The sequence below is a fragment of the Boleophthalmus pectinirostris genome, unplaced genomic scaffold (assembly GCF_026225935.1).
Source record: "Boleophthalmus pectinirostris isolate CB_2022bp ecotype Guang Dong unplaced genomic scaffold, ASM2622593v1 HiC_scaffold_23, whole genome shotgun sequence".
NCBI classification, from domain to species: Eukaryota; Metazoa; Chordata; class Actinopteri; order Gobiiformes; family Gobiidae; genus Boleophthalmus; species Boleophthalmus pectinirostris.
In genome coordinates, this window is record NW_026571207.1 from 16,568,837 (window position 1) to 16,591,294 (window position 22,458).

At 38.0% G+C, this 22,458-nt stretch overlaps 1 protein-coding gene across 7 annotated transcripts in view; it reads left to right on the forward strand.

Moving 5' to 3' along the window:
- The window catches only part of diaph2 (diaphanous-related formin 2), a 424,564-nt gene that overhangs the window by 170,306 nt on the left and 231,800 nt on the right, over positions 1-22,458 (forward strand). For all 7 annotated transcript variants that reach the window (XM_055158844.1, XM_055158843.1, XM_055158845.1 and 4 more), the window contains 2 exons: positions 18,052-18,153; positions 20,956-21,050. In XM_055158844.1, coding sequence (XP_055014819.1) covers positions 18,052-18,153; positions 20,956-21,050 — 197 coding nt within the window. The remainder of the gene's footprint in view (positions 1-18,051; positions 18,154-20,955; positions 21,051-22,458) is intronic.

The following is a 22,458-nucleotide window of genomic DNA, read 5'->3' on the forward strand; positions in this document are numbered from 1 at the left end:
AAATTTGTATTTTTTTCCTTCAGTATATTGTATTGAGGATTATTATTTTGACCAGGACATACTGATAGTAAATGGTAATAGTAAATTATTCAAGTCATCATGAGATTCTCAGTGTTCAAACCAATACACCAGTCCTTTGTTGGAAATGTCACCTTGTGCCCTTAAATATCTATCTACCCATGGCTCACCTGTCGGGCTGTTGAGAAACTAGTCCTTTTCTCTCCAATCTTTCAAATGTTGACTTTTTAAAAATGCTATTGCTGCTCGGTACTGCCCACATGCAGTCTCTTTCACGCGCTGTAGTCCCCACTGTTACTTTGTGCATGTTGGTGGTGACCCGACCTGTGCTGGCTCGCCTGCTCACACAGATAACAGCTCCTGGGTGGAGGAAGATGAAACAACGGGGAAACTGTCTGTCACAATGATAAAATTCATGCCATTTCCACTACTGTAGATTTGTGGCCACATTCACGCTTAAAACATGTGCTATAGAGTCATGCACTACATAGGAATGGGCAGCCGGCCAGAGTCCACTGCATACTGTAGTCACTCAAGATTTTTTTCATGCAGTGTGGAAGAGTCCAGTACAGCCAGGCTTGTCGTAATAGTTACTATACTGTCTTATCTTTCACTAAATAAAAGATAGAACAATATTTTTTTAGGTCAGTTTTTATTATGGGTACTATTTATAGGGAACTCCTTGTTGTTTTTTTTCTGGATTACGATTAGACTTGCCTTGTAGAGGGTTGAATAAATAACTTCTCTGAGTCATTATAGATACAGTACAAACTGCTATCAGCTTAAGTTTTTTGGACTATACTTTAGGCTGCTTTTAGAGTTGTTTTTGGGAGAGTCAGTTAGTTTCAGTGTCATTTTTATTGCCTATATTTTCTTCAGCAATATATCGCTCTTCAAAATTGGATATCATGACTAAGTGTGTCTAGAAATCTAATAGAGATCAGAACTGTAGCATCATAACTTTGACTTCTTAGCTTGCCTAATGTAAACACAATTGAGATTTTAAGTTTTAAGTAAGCATGTATTCTGACACTAGTGTGATTACTGTATTTACCAGTAGTTTCACTGAATTGGGTTGTCCCACAATTGTTCTGTTTACTTTCTAATAGTTTTAGCTATTGCAACTGTATGTTGTATCTTCATACAGCAAATTCATTGCATTATGAATCTCTAATTTCAGTGTTTCAAGCTACTGTAATTCACCAACCCATTGGACCAGTTGGAGCCAGCATAATTTGCCATTATTTCACATAATTGTAGTACACTGAAAAAATAAATACACAATACTACATTTTAATTTCATCACCAGTGATTGATTTGTAGCAATACCAACCTTTGACACTAGCACATGTTTATAAAATCCCCCCAACATTTGAAGGTATGTTCACATAAACAACAGCTGCCACGTACCCTCAGATACCATATGCTTCATTCGTCTGTTCTTGTATAAAACGATAAAATTAGTACAATGTGTTTCAGTGAATGTGGCAGAAATAATCATCCATGTAACCATGATTATAGCATAAAATGCACAACTTCATGTGTTAGTCTGCAGCCTTTGTGTTGGTAAATATTGTGTTACTGTATTGCGTTTAAGAGAATGGCAGAGATAACCATCCAGGGCACCAAATGACATAAGTGATGCACTTACACGTCAAAGCGTCACAGACTCTGCCTTTAAGAGCACGTAATGGCGGTGGTTTAGCCGTGCTTTCTGCAAAGTGTGATTTTAAAAGCTTAGCAAATCTCCAAATATCATTTATTTACAGACTAGAGAACGCCGGGTTCAGTGCTGTGTCATGCCGTTGTGTAGTCAGACTAAAAAAATAGAAAACGTCCAATGATGGTTCTAAGATTTAAATGGCCCATATTACACTGCCCATATTACACTGTTTTCTTATTATATTTTTTCCTCATCACAAACATAATCGGAATTGTGTTTTGTTTCATCCACACATATTTAGCACACAAGCCCTGCATATTTATAGCTTGACTCATCAGGCTGTTTCATTTCGTGGAAACCGTCTGACCTCGCAGCATTAGGATTCGTTCACTCGACGGCAGGCAAGTACGTTTTTGTTTAACCAGTTGCTGCCGTTTGGTCGTAAAGCATGTAATGCACCAAATCCCGTAGGAAGAAGAGCAATAACATCATTCCCCTTGATAAAATTTACCAAACATTCTCTTCGTTCCGGTTTTAAATCCTCGATCTCAAGAATCGTTGCCAACACAGAATATATGGCTTCGTCTACATCCAATACAGACAAGGAACCCAGACAGGCTCTTGAGTCTGATGTCATGGCTTCACAGCTCTTCTCTGATTGGCCGGTGCATGGTCTACAACTTCTAGGTACTTGCAAACTGTCCAGTGTATTTCGATTTCTGACCTAGTCGCTGGAGAGAAATGAAATTGAGCCAGCCTTGCTAACAATGTTTAGGCTGAGTTCTCTCAAACAAAAGCCACTCTGTTCCACTTTGTGATGTCATGTGGTATTAGAGGAAGTGTTCCACTGTGTTTTTAAACTCTATACACCTTCACTAGAATCATTTGGATGATTTAAACCGTGGGATTTCCACTGCCTTCTGAACAAACAGTATAAGGTGGCGGTACACTTGAAAACTACCACTACATGACATCACAAGGTGGAACAGAGCATTTTGAGCTTTGGAGGTGTGAACAAACTACTAACAAAGAATCAAACATCAATCAAATCAAACATGTGTGAATGAAGCAAAACACAACTCCAAAACATGAGTCAATTTTGCGTAATATAGGACCTTTAAAACGTGCTCTTGGAAATAAACACCTTTTGTATGTTGTCTGAATGCATATAGATATTCACACATGCTTCTCGGATTTTAACCCAATTCTGTCTCCCTGGCAGCTGCAAACATGGCATAATGGGTTGGCTTTTAATCTCCAATGATATGTCTTGGCAGGATTTCATTTTTTTTCTACCCCTACAACATGTGTGCTCCTTCACTTGCTTGATGTCAGACATAAACCGCAACATCCATAAAATCCACCTGACAACTGACTCTTGGCTCACGATAACCATCTGTTACCTTGTGTTGATTTGTTGTTGATGACTATTAGGCTAAAATAACAGCACTGAAGGAGAACTTTGTAGACCAGTCTTTTGTTTTGTCTTTTTTTTTCACACTTTGTGCTAATACGTGTCAGCCTGTATGTATTTTCTCTTGTTTCGATTCATCACAGGAGGAATTGTAGCGGGGAGTTTTTTTTAAAGGCGTGTGCTAGGATCAAGGTCCCTGTGTGGGCGTGTTTTGAGAATGAATCGCACAGAAGAACACACATTCCAAAGATCATGTGGTGCCAATGGACACGCGTTTCGGCTTCACGCGGTTTCCCTTCATCGTGAAAGGCTTGTGGCTGCTCTGACCTGGGCTCTGGCTTTTGATCAGGGCTTCACTGCAACTTCACCAAAGTGTAAAGCTTTTCACCTAGGTGCCTCTTTGTGCAACTGTGGCTATACAGACAAGTGGGATCACAGAACAGCGCTGTGTGTCTCTGCATATACCAGAGCTAATAGACTGAACGAGTTAGTGCATATTAACGCAGGGCAGATGTGGTTGTTGTCAGGCAAATGTTCATTTTGTATATGAGTAGCATTGTTTTTACTGTAGTCCATCCGCAGTACACAGGCAGTGGAGCTGTAATAAGGTGCAGGGAGTGTGTTATTGACCTATTGACGTCTTGCTGTTGTACTTCAAAAGTCAAAGCTACCTCCTGGGTTTAAGTACTCTTCTCTATCGTACTGGTGAGAGGTGTGGATTGCTCAGGAACGGTTATTGGTAGACAGCTGTTCTGTTACAATTTTTGATGTTGCATAATCACAAAATGGATAACTAGTAGGTGTAGCAGCACAATTTTGGAAAAAAATATGTAATTGTGATTTTTCTGACAAGCATTGTGATTGTAATTAGATTACCAATTTATGTTTTAGTACTAAAATTGTGTTCAAAGTTCACATAAACACATCCAGAAAAAAATGAAAACGCACCTGAACTGACAAATTAATACAAGAAACACATGTATTTCAGAACATGTTTATACAGATCTAAACTACAGGGCTAGCCGCTGGTATGTAGAATAAGCATTTTGTTGTTTGTGGTGGAAATTACCATACTTAAAATTAGCAAATTGCTAATTGCATCAATTCAAATAGCAATTTAGATGTAATTGCAATTAATCTTACAGCCCTTACTAACTTATTTGATTGTTATTGGTTTTATTGTTTTAGGGCTGGTGTGATCAAATTTTTAGCAATTTACCTTTTGTTGTCTTCATTTTATGATCTCCATTGCAGCACTTTGGAAACTGCTTTGTTTGTAAAATGTGCTTTATAAATAATGTGGATTTGGACTTAACTGATGAAACACTGACACACAGTTGTTTTAAAGAAAGGGTCACATTTGTCCTCTGCATTTGACCCATCTTAATGTCACTGGGCAATTTGTTTTGGTCAGGACCATATTAACTGGAGGACTTCCCCTGTTGTTTTGTGTTTATTCAGTTTATTTTTTCACTCTAGCCACTACCCAGCTTAACTTTGGTACAATTTTCTTGCAATGGGCACCACATTTCTTCAAAGAACATATAAGCATTTACAAGACAAGCCACACAAAAGATTACAAACATAACTTACTTAGTATTTTCATGTCTGTTACCACTTGTCTTTTCTTACAACCTAATTTTCTGTCCCGAACTACTTCAAACTCCATTCACATAGAGTACATTTTTTGTTCTTATGGCTAACGGTTACCAATAACAAACCACAAACAACATCCCAGAGGAGATCAATATTGTGTTAATGAGCTTCCTATGTGCAGCATTGTTCTTTTCCCCTCAAAAAAGTTCAGCTAATGCAACTCCTGAAACTACAGGTCAGCACTATGCCTTTTATTGGACTGCCCCCCCAATCGCTCTCCGCCTTCACTTTTACAAGCCAAACTCCACTAAGAGACTGACTCAGAGCACTCAGTTTCCATTTTTACTGCCTTACAGGTTTATACAGGCATTTCATCGCGGTCACCCAGACAGCAGGGAGGCTAGGGAACTTATAAACACATCGTAATAATACGGCCAGAAGATGCACGCAACGTTTTCGCTTCCTTCCCTGACACCTTGGATACCCCTAATTCCGTTGTGGCACCAAGAACCAATCAGAAAATAGCATCGCTCTTTGAAGTTAGCAGCTTCTAATAGCATAGCGCAACAAGTAAAGTCTATCATTATAGTTCATTAAGCACTAGTAACCTCTTATTCTTTCACCGAAGAGATAAAGCATAATTGTAATGATGGCGTGGACCCTATATTTTAGGATATGATAAGGTTATGAGCTATTTAACGAAAATAATAATTACATTTTCTACCACTATCTGAAAATTTTCCTCAAAATAGTGATTTTCTTTGGCATTGTACTTACACTCGTCAACGCAAAAGTAGTTTCTTATATTAAAAGCTCCTGGTAATTATTGTCCCTGTACTTTACCTCATTTTATTCCTTTACTTTGGCACCAGAATACAGCTCACCCACACAAGAACAGTCACACATGTCTGCCAATTTCTAGGTTCTTAGAAGTCTTTTAGCCCTTTCAAGGGGTTTCTAGTTTGATCAATTTCCCAGTAATTTAGGAATCCAGTGGCTTATGAGTACATGTCCTTCATCTTGTAATTTTATACTCTGGTGAAAAAAATTCCAATTGTAGCTCTGTGTGTTCATATAAACATATATATTAAGAAAAAAAAAACAAAAAAAAACCTATATATATATATATATATATATATATATATATATATATATATATATATATATATATATATATATATATATATCTCAGTTAGAAAATTGTTTCAGTTATTTCTTGATATATTAAGTCTGCATTTTGCAAACATAATATGAACAGCACAGTCAGAAAGGTGCATTCAGTACTTTCTTGACCACATACAAAACAACTAGAAGAATCACAATCTAAATCTTGCCTTGAGTTAATTGTTTACAATTCAACATAAGCACAACATTTACATCAGAGTGTACTTTGTTTGTACATTTCCTCCAAATCTGTCTTCAAGCCCTGAGTACATGTTTGACTTCTGCACATTCAAAACTCCACTTCCAAAAAGTCTATTTTACCATAAAACCTTTTCTTATTTTCAAAGGCAGGAAAAGTTTCTGTTTCACATTTTAGCCAGAAATTGTCCATGTGAAATATGCAGTAGTGTAGTGGGTATTTGCATTCACTTCACATCGGAGTGCCTTCCTCTCTCTCACATTCTCCTTCCCTCACTTTTACCTCCGTCGCAGGTGTTGCTCGGTGCATGTTTAATCAGGGCATGTGTTCTGCGACAGCCTCACGTCACAGAACATGTCTGTACTCTGCTCCTGCACAGGATTCAGCAGTGACACCACCAAAAGCTGCTTAAACCTCATTTCTTCTCACTGTATCTGAGTGCACATCTCTATTCACACTGGTCACCGCCTGTGCAATCTGCGACTCACAATGATTCTATACTGTATGTACGCGTCCTTGTTGATTGCCAAGGATAAACCCATTTCTGCTAACAAGCGCGGAGTGGAGCCACTGGAAAGAGAAAAAGTCATTTCCCCTCCTCTCGTCCTCATCTCTCTGTAAACCTTGACATTTCCTGCCACCAGAATGTGAAGTATTTCTTAAGTCCTTTCACGCCTCAGTAGACAAATTGGATCAACCTATCGGTTAACCTTCACACGAAGAGGAGATAATACTTGAGCACATTTCTTAAAAATAAAACATACGCGCATGGTTGCTGTCTTTGTGTTTGACAACCTTGTGTCACTGCGCATCACTCAGGACTAAAAGCACCTGCAATAAAAAAGAAATAAACCTACAAACATTTTTATTTTTATTTTATCATCACTCTCAAACAAAATGAAGCTTCGTAAAAATTAAGACGCATTATTTCACTGTCAAATCCTGTCAAAAATCTAAAAAAATAAATAAAAATAATTATGTGTGCGTTGCTTGTTTTTAGCTCTAATCAGCAAACACAAATGGAGTGTTCTAAATAAAAGCGGTTGAGGCTAAAAGAGTAAAAGAGGGGGGGCAGATAATGTTCTGTCAGCTGACAAGTGTACAAAATGCAGCCCTGTCAAACAGCTCTTAAACTAGGACAAGCAGCACGCAGGAGCCACAGCAGTCACAGTGATCGACATACCAAATGGTTTTCACAGCACAATGCATAAATAGCAACGCAAATAATGGTACAATTATGTTGTTTACGGCGTTGAGCTGACAATGAAAAATGTTTCAAACTCTTCTATAGAAAGAAAATAGGGCAATAAATAAACGTTTTTACTTGGTGAAGCTAAATGGAAATAGAAATGTTGTTCTGTTTAATTTAGCCTGTATGGACAATGCAATACCAAGCCCACCCAGGAATTAATGTTTTGGATGTTTGAGCTACAGTAGTTGAAACGTAGTCTTTTTTTTCTCTCAAATGTATTACTTGTTATAGCATATGGACTTTCTACACTTAATGGTGCACTATCTGGTGGCCTGCTTGTCTCCATGGAGATATTCTTGTTTTATCTGCAAAAAAATAACATTAAACCTATCTGTCTTGCATTCTTCTACTACAGATGTTTTAATATTAAAAATAATCCAAGACACTTAAACATTTGCTGTGTTCTTACAGTGAGCAGGCGAATGTGACCTATAACTTGGTCTGAATCATAAGGATAAATAAGTTTAATGCCATGCTGTGGAACATTCCAGGAAAAGCAATAACCCTCCACCAGAAAAGTTACATGGGGCGATAGTAGCTCAGTTGGTAGAGTATTTGTATGTGATCTTTAGGTTGGCAACATCAACATCATTGGTTGAGCGTCTCATCCACTGACCCACAGGTTGTCAGTACGATCCCAGCTCCCACAGATAATTGCTGTTGTTGTGTCCTGAGCAAAACACTTTACCCACCTTGCCCCTATTGTCTACGTACACTGGTGTGTGAGTGAGTGGTTCCTTGATGTAAAGCGCTTTGAGTGCCTTGAAGCTGGAAAAGCGCTATATAAAAATGTGACCATTTATCACTTACCGTGGTTCAACTTTAAGTGCGACTAACTTCATATAAATCTGATAATAATTACTCATTGTAGATCGAAATGGTAAAACTGAATTATATTTATTTTTATTGCTTAGTGATTTTTAATATTTTATTTTTTACTAATAAAAATCCTATCATGGATGAAGATGTAATGTGCCTACACAGTTTTCATAGTTCTTCATTCAGCTCACACCTTAAAGCCTCCGCCTACATTTGGAGCAAACTCTTTCTTTGGACCAGCTCCTATGTGGCACGTTGCAGGGATTGCAGGGAGAGGTAATAAAGACCGCAGAGACATTGCTTATCCGGCCAGCTGCCCTAAAATACTCTGCTAGCCTCGAAACGTCTCCTCTCCCTCTCCCTTACAGCCAGTCTAACCCAGGTTCCACTCTGTCTGCTCAATGCCTGAATTGGGACAGCGCAACTCGTTTCTAATGGACACCAGGGGCACGCCTTTTGGACTGCCATCCCGTATCAACTTGTGCAGTGATTTTTTAAGAGTGCTTTCTGTTTTGTGATTGGCTGACAGGCTCGGCCCATTGGTTAGCCCCAGGAGCATGTCTCTATGACCGTTTTGAGAAGCCGAGTCAGAGTCTTCCCACACTCCTTTGCCTTAGAGAGACAACAGTGGCCATGCGTGGATGTGGGCAGATTAAATGCTCTTGTTAAAAAGGCCGGATGGACAGGCAGGTCATTGGCAGCGCTAGCACATATTGATTTTGTGGATATGCGTTGTTTTTATATAGGCTCATTGTCAACTTCTATTGTGGTATGAATACTGGCTTGTTTTTTTCTATTTGAGTCTACTGTAAAAAATAAGTTGGCAGGAGCTTGTGTTGTGTATGTGAACTGTAAACTAGGGCTAGAAGATCTAGGAACTATATCTAATTGCACTTTTTCATTTATGTTTTAATAATATAATTGTGTTCAAAGTTCACATTTTAATTCCATCTATGAGAACTGAAAAAATAAATATGAACTGTTTATATAAGAATTGCATGCATTTCAGAACATGTTTGTACAGATCTAACTACAGAGTTACCAGTTTTATGCAACATAAGGCAACATTTTTAGATTTTTTTTTTTGGCGGAGGAAATTTTAAAAAAATGCAGCCATTTGTTAATTGCATTAATTCCGATTTCGATTTTGATTCTATTTCAATTTATCTTGCAGCCCTACTGTAAACTACTTATGAAATAATCACTTTTTAATGTCCCGTTTTGTTTGATTATGTATCACCGCATATTTACAGAAATCCCTTCCAAAAACATTTCACTGCAAATAGCAAAATAGGAAGTTCTTTTGAAGTGAGAAGTTGAATATGAAGTAGTTTTCAAGACAAAAGACAAAATAAACTGACACTATTATAACAACATTGGACTTCAGTGGCTTTGTTGCGTTAGAAAAAATGAAATGAAGTTCCAGCATTCAATTTGATATCATGTTTATTTATGTTAAATTTCATGGGAAATGGGTTCAATTGTTGTGAACCAAATGAAAGCTGGCAGTTCTCTTAAACATAACACTCTACTCTTTCCTTTTCCCTATTTTTAGTTTTGGATTTGGCCATGAGAATGTGCTGTTGAGCAACAATAATAGTGGTTTTCTATGACTCAAGCCTCTGCACCAGTGGGGAATGGGGCGACTTAAGGAGATCTGTGTTGTCTCAATTACCAGAAGACCCTCTCTCTCTTCCCCTCTCTCTATCACTCCCACTCTACCCGTCTCTCTCCATTCCCAGCTGTAGACCTTTAGCGTGGGCCCAGCCTCTCCCTACATACTGAACATATTAACTGACCAGCGGTAAGGTCGCCATGTCACTCCACGGGATTTCTTCTTCTCAAACATGCACTATTTTATTTAGACTTTTCCAATAAGTGTTCCCAGATGATAAGGACAACTTCAGCAACTTCAGTAAACCCCTCCTGTCTGTTTGAATTGAAATTACCAATATAATTACCTCTGTGTTGTGATTCATGTGATCAGGCACTTCCTCTCATTTAGACATTATTTTGTTATTATTGCAAGTCTGCTGGTCCCTTTGTGATCATTAGGGTAATGGTGATTGCAAAGATTCATTTGAAAGTTCATCTTGGCTTGTTAGGTACTACTTCTAAAAACAGCTTCCAGATCGCTATACTATGTTAAGGTTAAAAGTGACAGCGGTATACGTGGGAGTGTCAGGGTTGCTATGGTGGATTTCGTCTTTATTTAAAAGCCTGCAGATCTGCGTCGTAAAAAGGCCTGTGTCAAATACAGGGATTCATTTGTGGTCGGAAAGAGTTTTCACTTGACAGGTAAAATTGATTGCCAAAAACCATACATCAATCTTCCAAGTTGGGGATGTATGGAGAATGAAGTAATGATTTGAAAAAGGGTATACTCTTAGGAATAAAAGTCACGCTACAATTTTGTGGTAATGTGAGCCGAGTTTGGGGAGCAGTGCCGTTAGAATGTTTACTTTACAAATGTTATAAGTGATTTAACTATGGATTTTATTTGTGTTCAAGTTAATTTAATTTTGGACCACTTCATCAGAAAGTTATTACATTCATCAATTTTCAGTCTGGGGAAGTTCAATTATTAAGTCACAGAGTTACATGTAATGGACCATGGATTTTTTTTTTTTTAGAACAACATTGTGTAACTTTAATAATAACAAGGAAAGTTAAAACTATACAACATTCTCTCTGGAGATTGCTGTTTTATTACATGCTGTGGAATATTCTAGCCAAAGGAACATTTCCAGGACAAATAAGAATCAGGTTTATGGAGATGCAAGCCAACTCACATGCAGTAAGGATGCATGTTTTTCTATGTTTTCTCAGTGCAATAAAACGTCCTATATTTTTTTGGCTAAAAAGTGCCGCTGTGGGGCTTTAAACATCTATGCTATAATTTTTACAATACTAAAATTTACATGAAAGGAATTAAATAATTTGTTTCAGTGGGTTGTTGGTTTAATGGTTAATAAATTCCCTAAATTTGATTTTATATTTTTGTTCTTTTCAAACTTAATCCACCGTAGTAGTTCCTCCCTTTAACCCACTTTCCCATTCTGACCCTGCTGTTGAACATCACTGTAAATCATTCCATTTGTATAATTTAGCGAATTGTAAATGTGGGTCAGACGTGTTGAAAAAGAGACACTCCCATCTCGTAATGTTTATACAGACTGTTTCATGGCACCTTTTAGTCAAGCATCATGAGGTCAAGCATTTCCGGCTGTTAAGAAATCACTTAAATCTGCCGTGAAAAAAGAACATTTGAACGTGAAATAAGAGAACACATGCCTTTAAGATTTGCTATAATGGGACGTATTGTATGGACAAGTAAGTGGCCATACAGAAGATTGGCTTTTGAGGAGACGACCTCAGTTTAACCTTGTTCGGTGGGAGAAATTGTTCGCAGCTGGAGTTGACTTGTCATACAGAGCCATGCTGTTAGCTCCATTTTGAAGGTATCACTTGATGTTCCAGATATAGTTCTGACCAGGGACTTTTTACAGCTCATAAAACGTTAACACATTCCGTATTTCAGTCTTCACAGTTGATTTTCCTGTTATTGCGGATGACAGTTTCTCTACCAGTTGCAAGATAGCGGATTAGATCAATTCGACTGTGATGTTATCTCTGGGAAAAAAGCAATATTTAAATTTTTTATGTTTTCTTTTCTTACATTTTTGAAGATGTAATTCATATCTAAAGTGTACTTTTGAGAACTTCCTTTGCATTTTTGCTGGCATGTAGGAGTGTGAAATGCTTTTGCACTCTAAACATCTCTGAATAATAAAGTGTTCAGATCTTGCCAAGTCTTGTTATTTAATGTCATAAGTTTAGTTGGAACGCACTGTAGACAATATGCAATATTTTATGCGACATATACAAAACCAACAGCCTCACCAGAGGATAGATTTGGCATCAAAAAGGATATAAGTGAAAATGCAAGACATAAAGGAACAAAAGACAAGTCCAAAAACATAACATTATGACATAAATATAAAAATCAGGCCAGCATCACTGTCTCCAAGTTAGTTTTAATTACAAACTACAAAAAATGACATGTACTTTTCTCTGTGATAGTTGTAAGGGTAATTACTATATAGACTTATACAAACTCAATTGATCCACAAGGGAAATTATTTGGACACAATAGCTCACCCATCACAATAAATATAATAACAAAAAGCAAAATATAAGTGGTAATAATACATTTAAAATAAGTACCGATGAAAGCAAGGGACTTGTCAGGGACAGTTTAAATAAGGCATAATATCAACTTATCATTCTATACGTAACATGGAACAATTATTTTTGGGGTCAGTATATATTATGGGTTCTTTCTTTGTTCTACTGGGGAACTTTTTGTTATTTTTCTATACTATGATAAGGTTTGAGCTGTAGAGGGTTGAATTAATAATTCTATGACTTACTATAGATGAAATCTAACTACTAAAGTCTTTCATTCTGCTATTAATTCATTTGTTTTTAGAATAGTTTTTGGAAGGTTTTTGTATCAGTGGCATAATAGCATTCAGCATTATCACTTATTGTTTATATTTTGTTCAGCAATACACCGTACTTCAAAATACGTTATCATGACAGTCTTGCTATCCCAAAAAACCCATGCACCTCCATTCTGAAATCCACAATATCTACTCTCCTCCCGCCATATCCGCTTTTGTATTTTCCTTCTTCACCATGGCTGTGGTCTTGCATGAGTGTATACAATTACACCCAAGGCTTGTAAGACAGTGTTATTCGGTGAGACGAGTCAGAGGTGGCCTGTATCAACACTTGTGTGGAATTGGTATTTTCTGTGCCGAACGACTCCTTCCACTGAATCCATCTCCTTTAGCCCGACTGGCAGCTCTCCAGCGTCTGAATCCTCGCCGTGGGCCTGCGAGATGGAGGACAGGGCACATGTTTGCGGGCAGATTGCACATTTGAGGGAATAAATTGCCTGGCCGTAGAGCACTCTCCACATTGTCTGTTCCACTCCGAGTCCCTTTCGCCTTTAAATATGTTTGTCGAAGACCTGTCATCTGCCATTTCTGTTATTTTCAAGACTATTTTTTGTTTTGTTTTTTGGGACGAGTGGCGTTGAAGCTTTAGCGTCCGGAAGTGAACATGTGGTAGTGTTTAGCTTCGTAATGCCCTGAGTTTCATAGATGTCTTGTAGGAGATATCGCGTGGATCGGCACCAGGGAGGCGAGTGCGGGCCAGCAAACAGACTGCAGTGTCCAAGCGTCGGAGAACTCTTGTTATCGCAGAACCTCCCGTGGGCATACCTCGGTCCAAGCTCCACAGAGGGGGCTTAACAAAGATGCCAAGTCAACTGTAATAAGCCAAAGCTGTTTCTTTTCGAGCACTTCATGCCATTGCGTTTTCTCTATCAGTTTGGTGACTCCTTTTGGCGTAGAGAGAGCCCGACTCCCCCTCAGTTAATGGAATGAGTAACAGTTAAAATCTCCAGAGACTTCCCTCCCTTCATGTGCTAATGTTGGCTTTAGTCAATCTTTCATGTTTTTGTTTAAACACGGCTTTGAAACATTGCGCTCTGACAGGCCTCCCAATGCCTGTCACCCCTGTTACTTTATATATTACCACAAATCAGTGTGAAATACTCACTATTTATAATTCCCTGGTACATTTTTCACTTGTTGGGCCAATTTTGTGTCAAATGGATCTTAATTCTTTTCCTCCCTTAGAGGACAAACTGTTTTTAGTAAGCCCATAGTTTCGGAACATTTTATTTTTACGAACTACATTAATTGTATTTACTTTTATTTTTTTATATACTGTCCAGTTGAATAAACGTAACATTATATATTTGATGGCTGACCTCACTACCTGTCGGAATTGGTTGCAGAAGCTGTACAGTATCCCACTGTGATCAGATATCATCAGTGATTTAATAAAATAACTTTGCTAACAGTATTGGAACAATCATACAAAAAACATACAAAAGAAGTTTTATTTAGGTTGAAAAACAACAAGATGTAAAATATATGCTACAACAAAGTATACTGAACTTCACACGCTACAATGAACTAATCAAACCACCCACTCAGTGATTGGTTGTTGCTTGTCATAAATAGATTTGACAGAATGTCTAGTACAAGTTACTGCTCTATTTGGCACTCTCTCTGACATTATTGTTTGGAAAAAGTCTTCCTGGATTACAGTCCTGCAGCCTGCCAACACTGTACAGTACACAAAAGGCTGCTCACTGTATGATTAGCTCAGAGCTTGCATTAACAAATATGAAGTGGTGCATGAGGGAGGGCCATGTTTTCTCAGTCTTACATTTTAGCCACTGGGCGACAAGTGGAACACGTTTATATACTGGCATCAACTGCTATCAGCTGCTAGTCAAGTTTGCTCTGGGGCAGGTTAAGCTGTGTTGGCATTCAAAGATTCTGTTTATACTCAGAACAAGTCATCCCATAAGCAGTTGATAACTTTTTTGTTCTCAAAGTTTTGGAGACATTTCTGAAAGTTGCTTATTTATGTGGGCAGCCATCTGGTTGAAAAGTGCCACGTATAGTGGTCCAGGCGCACACCTGGGACTCTTAACTAGTGTGGCAGCTTCGAAGTGTGCGAGTCCTCCAGGGCTTATCAGTGGTATGCAGCGCTCACGGGAGCCTTGTGACATGTGGCATAATTGAGTCAGCCAACAGCCCTGCTCAAGTGGCTCTATCGGAAGCAGTGTTTCACATTATTAAAGACGCTGTTTTCCTGTTTAATTTGAGACAGCGCAGGTCCCTGGGGGCAAGGCCACAGACAGCTGAGCCACTGATGAATGTGCCCACAGCTCCCGTCCAGAGAGAGAGACCTATGAGTGCAGAGGAGCAAATCAAGTCAAGTCTTTAAGAGAATACTTAATATACCAAATGTAGGCAAATTCTCCTCGCTGTTTGATTTGGCTTGTCTCCGGGCCATCCTCAGTGGGACATCATTGTTGCACTGTGTTGTATTTTTACTAGCTCTCCAGTTTCTTTGTACAAGGCCTCACACCGCTCAACTGTCCTAAGATAATTCACATTTTTTCCTCTATATTGTTACATAAAACAATTGCCTTTGAGAGGAATAGGTTGATTCAGTAAGTATTTGTATTCTTTTTAAAATAGCTAACTTTGAAATATTACTTTTCCTAGGGCTCAGAGTTTGTTTTTTTGATATTGAAACTTAAATGTATTAAAGCTACCATCCATAATTAATTTGGCTGACCTGGCCCTGTTGTATTCCCACATGCCACCACTAGATACTATCTACATTACTTCTGTCTGACAGAAAAAGACCAGAGAGCACAGGTGAGCCTGAACAAAGGCCAGGTGAAGGAATGGGGGAACAAAATTCACATCTGCCATCTACAGATAAAACAAAATAATGAATAACTTTAAGGGTAACCTTTACAATTTCAGTAAAATTTACACACAGCAAAATATATTTTAACCCACTGCTAACTACTAACAGACTAGTGTGACAATTACACTTATCTTAATCATAAATAAGAGAAGTCAGGAAAGACTTCACAAACTGAATGTGTACAATGAAGCAGGTCAGACATTCTCATAGCACAGGTGACTGAAGTGCCTCTCGTCTGAAGCTGGCAGTGTGAGGGGGCCGTTCCGCCACACAGCACCGCTACAAAAGACTCGCTCCTGGCTGTACCACTATTCACTCCAGGCACTCTCCGTGAGCGCCCACTGATATTAGCTGCATCGTGCTTATTTGAAAAACACCAGTACTCCCAAGCGCAGCCATTATTAATATTACTGTACATGATGTAGCTTTTACCGTGACGCTGGCTCATTCCCTTGTTCCCCTTGCCAAGATCTGCTCCGAGCCTATTTTGAAATTATAGCAGGGCCGCGTGCTTAAAAGAATTAACTTCCTTGTCCGTTCGCTGTAAAGTAGTGTAACCATATACATGTGCTTTCAACTCCTCCAACAAAAGATTATGCTACACATGCTGGTGCTAGGGTTACACTTTAATACAATAAAGGATAGCATCGGAGGTGTCACGCGCTGACAGCTAAGCAGGAGTCCTCGGCGTGCCTTCTTCTGCAGGCTGCCCAGGAGATGTTGCCTCTTTGATTCCTTCTTCAAACATGCAAGCCAGCACTAGGGGGACAGATTGTTTGTTCTAGATTTCCTGGGAGACTCCCACCTTGGGCTTTAGCAGGCTTGTTGTGATGATTAGATGTCTCTAGCAGAAAATACTGGAAAGAAAGAAATCAGCTTTTGCTTTGTACATTTTTCTATTTTGTGGTACTTATAAAAGGTAGTTAGCAGGACTTTCTTATAATAATGTGGTCATGATAATAACAACTTTTCAAAACTAAGGAAAATGGATACCCAATTCCAATTTGATAACAGTGATAATAAAAAATGAAAACTACTCTTTTTAAAAGATAACTTAATTACATAATAATACCATAATATTACCATGTGGTCTTATGCTAGTTTTGATATATAACTAGTTCTGTATCAATTCCGGGGAAAGTCCAGTTTGTTTTGTTCTTTTTTCAGTAATTATTCCTGTTTAAATGAATATCTTTCAATTACTTTCAGTCAGTTTTATAAGCATCTGTGTGTTTGGACAACCCTGCTTTCTAAGCAGTGTGAGTTTGGACTTGAATCTCTACTGTAATTCTCTACTGCTACTAAATACATAAAGCATTTCACTTGAAAAAATTTTAGGAAAGCATTTTTTTTTCTTTTTGTGAGGCATGGCCAGTAGCTGATTAGAAATGTGTATTGTGCCACCATAGTTTGTTTGGTTCTTTTTGTTTGATTGGTCATTTACTATTTGACATTCTATTCACATATTCTAATGCTCTGGAATCAACAAATAAGTGTACAATATACTTCCACCTCTCAAATATAAATGTCCCATAATACAGCTTTATATAATGTTTGTGCACAGAAAATCTTAAGCACGATGTAGATAAATCCATGCTGACACGTGGCGTTCCCTACTGACTCAATATTGCTTCCGTTATGAAAACATAGGTCTGTTCAGTTTTGCACCAGTTTGTCCATTGTGTTCAGTGAAATAACACAGACTTCAATGCCATTTTGATGGAACCATGGGAGGTAACACAATTATCCCCCCGTATCTCCTTGGCTTAGCACCAACTACCCACCGTCACTGTGACAGATATTTTGGCAAAGATGTTCAAATGAAAACGATAAATTCATCTGTGATTTTGGGTGCTGCCAGATTTGTGTCAAATATGGCAGTAATGATGTGTGCGAGGCACTTTAAAGCCACAGTTTGTAACTTTTAGCAAAAAAAATTAAATATAAAACTAAAATAAAAGCATGTTTTTCAATTTTGCTGTGTTTATGACCGGACAAAATGTTGAAAAACGTGGCAGCTGAGTGGGATTCCATCTCCACAAACGTGACTCTTATTGGGCTTGAAGGAGTACGTGCTTCTGCTTGTTTCTATTGTTGTTCCTTTGACCAAAATCTTGTACAGTATGACAACAAACATGTCTATATTTATGGAGATTAAGATTGTATGATTTTAATCTTTCATTTCCATGGAATCATGCAGGTGATGTGACACATCCAAGTGTTACACTACATTACATTGTGAAATGTGACAGTCCTAGAAAAAAATAAAAATAAAATAAAATAAAAAATGGGCAGCAACCAAATGCACTGCCATCTTGTATGATGACTAAACCATCACATTTAATTCAGTAATTATATTTTTTAATAATTAGAGTTATGAATGGACCAATACCCAAACTAAAACTGAGTCATTGTATTGTGCTTAAAGTGGCCCACACATTTCTCCAGCAACAGATCTGCAATTGCTGCAATTAATATCATTATAGTGTTTACTTGTTTTTGACTACTATTCCATGACCAAAATGACCCTGAAATATCTTGTTTTGTCTTTCCAGTTAAAAAGGATACAACGGATGATACTGACAGCAGAATGCAACAGTTCAAGAAAAAGGCAAAGGAGCTTCGAATCCTGGACAGCAAAACAGCACAGAATCTTTGTGAGTATATTTTTGCTACTTTGACCATGACCTTCAAATCAAAATAAGATACGTGTGTGCATGTGTTGTCATCTCTGCATGTGCCATCCACACATGTCAGTACATGTATCACATGTGACACATGTGAGAGGTGCCACAGCCATCTTTGTTTACATCCCTGACAGATGTCTGTGGAGTATGGCAGAAAGTAGAGATAAGTGTAGAAATTCTCACTTTTTTCAAATTGCAATTGAAAGATGTAATATGTTATGGCGTGTATTCATGGGCATACACACTATATGTGAAAATAATTGGATCAAAATAACATGGCTTTTGTTTAAAATAATTTCACTCAAATTTAGTTGTCAGTTAAATCAGGTTTGAACTATGTAACTATGTGTTCTTAGTGGAGGGTCTGCTGCCTGTATATATGATATGTATATACTATATGAGATCATGTTATTCCACAATTTTCCAATAAATGTATCTTATCTCCATGGAGACAATAGCACGTGGCATTACCAGGCCAAGTTATGGGTCAGATCTGTGGAGAGGCAACCCCACTCACTGTAAGATTGTAAGATTTCAAGGTTTAAGCAATAAAAACATCACAACTGAATACATGCAAGATGGATACATTTGATATTAAACTGGAACATTCCAAGCAAAGAAATAACATCCAATTTGTAACAGGTAGAAAAATTACATAATGCACCTTTAAGCTACGGCACTACGCTGCAACCATTTTACCATTTACAAACCATGTCTATGTATTATATTAAATGTAATGGCTTTTTTGAAGTGTCTGGTTGTTTTTTTGACCTGATATGGGCTTGTGTTATAGAGAAAAAAAAATACTCTTTTCCCCCCAAAAAAGGCATCAGCTTGTTGTCAAAAGTAAGGCAAAATCTTTATCTGACAAACCATTAAGTGATGTACAAGAGAGGGAAATAGTGTTCCCTTCTGTTCACAATGAAGACAAGAATGTCACCCCGCGCAGACGTGAGACTTGGTGATGTGTTTTTAATCATTTTTCGACAACAATGGAGCTTTTTTGCCAAAGACGCACAAGTGAAATGGAGTTATGGGTACACAGACAATACAGTCTGCAGGCCGATTGAAATCCTGGTATTAGTGTCTCTATAGGATACGTTGACAATAACAACAATTACCAGACCTCTCGTTTCGGCTAAGCTAAAAGTGGGCTCCCAGTGAATTGGTTACTGCACAAAGATGATCTATTGTTCAGCCTGATCCACCTCTGTAAACCCAACTTAATTCTACTCTTTTCACTCAGATAAACACCACAGCTTTTAGTATGACATTGACAGGTGCAGAACATTTAAAAATGAACATAAAGTGAATATTAAGACAGATAACAGGTGCAGATACAGAAGTGACAACACAGAACAAATGTTACTTGGATTTCTTTCTTTGCTGTAGGCTTTTAGCACGTCTCACATCTAACCTGCCTTCTTTGTCACCCACATCAGCTACACTTAGTAATTTACAAACATTTGCGAGAATCTCTTTTGACAAGCCTTCCCCAAGAGAATTTCACATCCAGCTGTTGTTTTATCTAAACAGAATCTATAGAACATATTGCAGTGTTATGGATGTGAGACTCTACACAAGGATGTCATGTTCTGCTTGATTAAATGCACTTTCATTTATGTCATGCCATTGCGTGAGGGGTAGTACTACGAATCACTGACACTGCGCAGCCAGGACTATCAAAGCTACTTAAATCTTAACAGAGAAACAATATACATTGACTCCTCCTTGTAAAGCGTACTTTTGTGTATGCAGAAATGACTATGTTAACTCTCCCTTTGTTACACATGGAATGCAGACATCAGGTCCCAGCGCCGCGGCACAACAGCAGCTGTTGTGCTAGTCTCCTCCAACTCATTACCAAAGCTCCACCTGTGACTTCCACCTGGATACGCCATCAGCTCCAGTTTCCAGTGGAGGCACCTTAGCTAGAGAGTAAAATGCCCACTGGGCTGTCCCCTGCAGGCGGGTGCAGGCGAGTGCATCTACCAAAACAAAACTGAAGCCTCCTCCAACATGGCAGACAACAGTTGTGCAACTAGTCCATGAGGCGCCACTCATACTCACTCTTTTTAGTCATTGTCTTAGCTTTTTTTCAATTCTAGAGGAGACTGTAGTTGCCGTTTTGTGGTTCCATTATTGCACTACATTATGTACTATTGCACTATATTATGTCAAGCTATGCTCATGACTCATACTCTGAAACACTATGAATTGTTAAAGGGGAAATGGGTTAGTTTTTGGATGATCAGTATACGTCACCGAAATACTGAAAGAGATAACATGAAACTACGGCAGACAACTATATATATGCATGTATGTATGTGAAAACTCATTGCGGTGAATAATTAATGAGCAATAACCCACTAATGCAAACCATTTAAAATTAACTAGTTCTGTTTTTCACGTTTTTAAGACAATAAAAATCTGGTACAGCGCCTTTAATGAACCTCTAATCTAAAATACTTCAATACAGCTGTTTTACTACTTCAGTAATAGATATACTTCAATAATACAAACTCTCACTAAGAGTTGTTGTTGAATATAGCAAACAACTTTTACGGAATCATACACAAAATGCCTCCTGTATTGTTTTTGTCAAGGTGACTTAGAGCAAGTACAGGGAGTGTGTTGCTTGTTCCTCTGTGACAAGTTGGGTGTGTGGTCATTTTGTGTGAGGACCGATGAGTGCTGGAATGTCTCTTTGAACCCCACGGTCTTCTAAGGCAGTGGAAATGACTCTTCCCTTCTCTCTCTCCATCACAACAGCTATTTTCTTGGGCTCGTTCCGCCTGCCTTATGAAGAGATCCGGGACATTGTGCTGGAGGTGGACGAGGAGCGGCTCAGCGAATCACTCATCCAGGTAAGACGGATGCTGCGCCAGTGTGCACAGATCCCATTCATTTAGATCGAGGCACCGATCACTGTAAACAACACCATAATATTTTTAGAAGTTGTGTTTCAAAATGGTCTGGTCATTTTTTTATTAAAATATGAGATAATATGGTGATATGGAATATGTTTATTTTAGTCTTAGTATCTGTATTGTAAATGTATGCTAATCTGCACTTTAAGGTTGATTATGGTTAAAGCAGACCTATTATTTTCTCATTTTGACTCTCAAGTTGTATTTGGAGTGATTCAAGCATGTTTGATTGATCTTTAATTGTTATTTTCAGGACACCATATTGCCAATCAATTCCAGTTTTCACCACTGCTCTGTTCTTCAGTTTTATTTTCTTTATCAATTATCAACAAGCGTAGGATTCGGCAGTGCTCTGTATTATTTTTTGCTACAAATGGAAAAAAAAAATCTCTCACTAGTGTGATCTGTAGCTACCCTTGTTTCTTTTATTAAATAGGTTTAAATGACTATGGAAATTTTGATTTCAAAAAGGCAAATGATAACATAATGATCGACGGATGTCATAGATTATAACCGCATAGCAGACACAAGCACAGTAGGTCTCTTTTAAAGGTATAGTAGGTAACTTTCTGGAGGTGACAAGTTAAAACCATACCTCAGAACATTCTCCATGGAGATAGATACATTTTATGCCACTGTGGCAGATTATAGCCAAAGGAACAGCAATTTACATGAAAACAATGTTTTTCTTCTTATGTTTTGTTCAATGAACACAACCAAAAATATTGAAAACATACTTTTCTTTTAGGGATTTTTTTGGGGCTAAATGTTGCATACTGTGGCATTTCTCTAGCAATGACAAATTTGTGTAATGTTGGCTCCTGGATTGATAACAGTAAATTATTTTATTCTGTATTTTGGTAAACCAAGGCTATAAATAATTTAAAAACTAAATTGAAAGATTAGTCAAAGGCAAAGGACAAATTCCCATATGTGGTCAATGCAGGGAATCTTACTCATAAATGCCACAAATTATAATTAGTTTTTTTTATGCCTTCAACTATCAAACACAGATGATAATTCTTCAAAAATCTCAACTTCCTTCAAAACATTTTTACAATTTCCACACGATGACCAAACTTATTAGTCTATTCATCTGTGTGGCTGCTGTGTTCTCAAGTGGCTGTGTTATTGGTGAGTCCATCTCCCTTTCAACGCTGAGACCCCTGCATTCATACTCTGAGAATGGAGGATGAAGGACGCTCTTGGCACCCTTTCCTAACCCCACCTCCCTTTCCCCTTTCTTTGTCTTCTGCTGTGATTGATGAGTTTTCCAAAGGCTACTTCTTTTTACACCATTTTTATTTTCTCCACAAAGCATTCATTGAAAGTAGGCTGTGCAAGT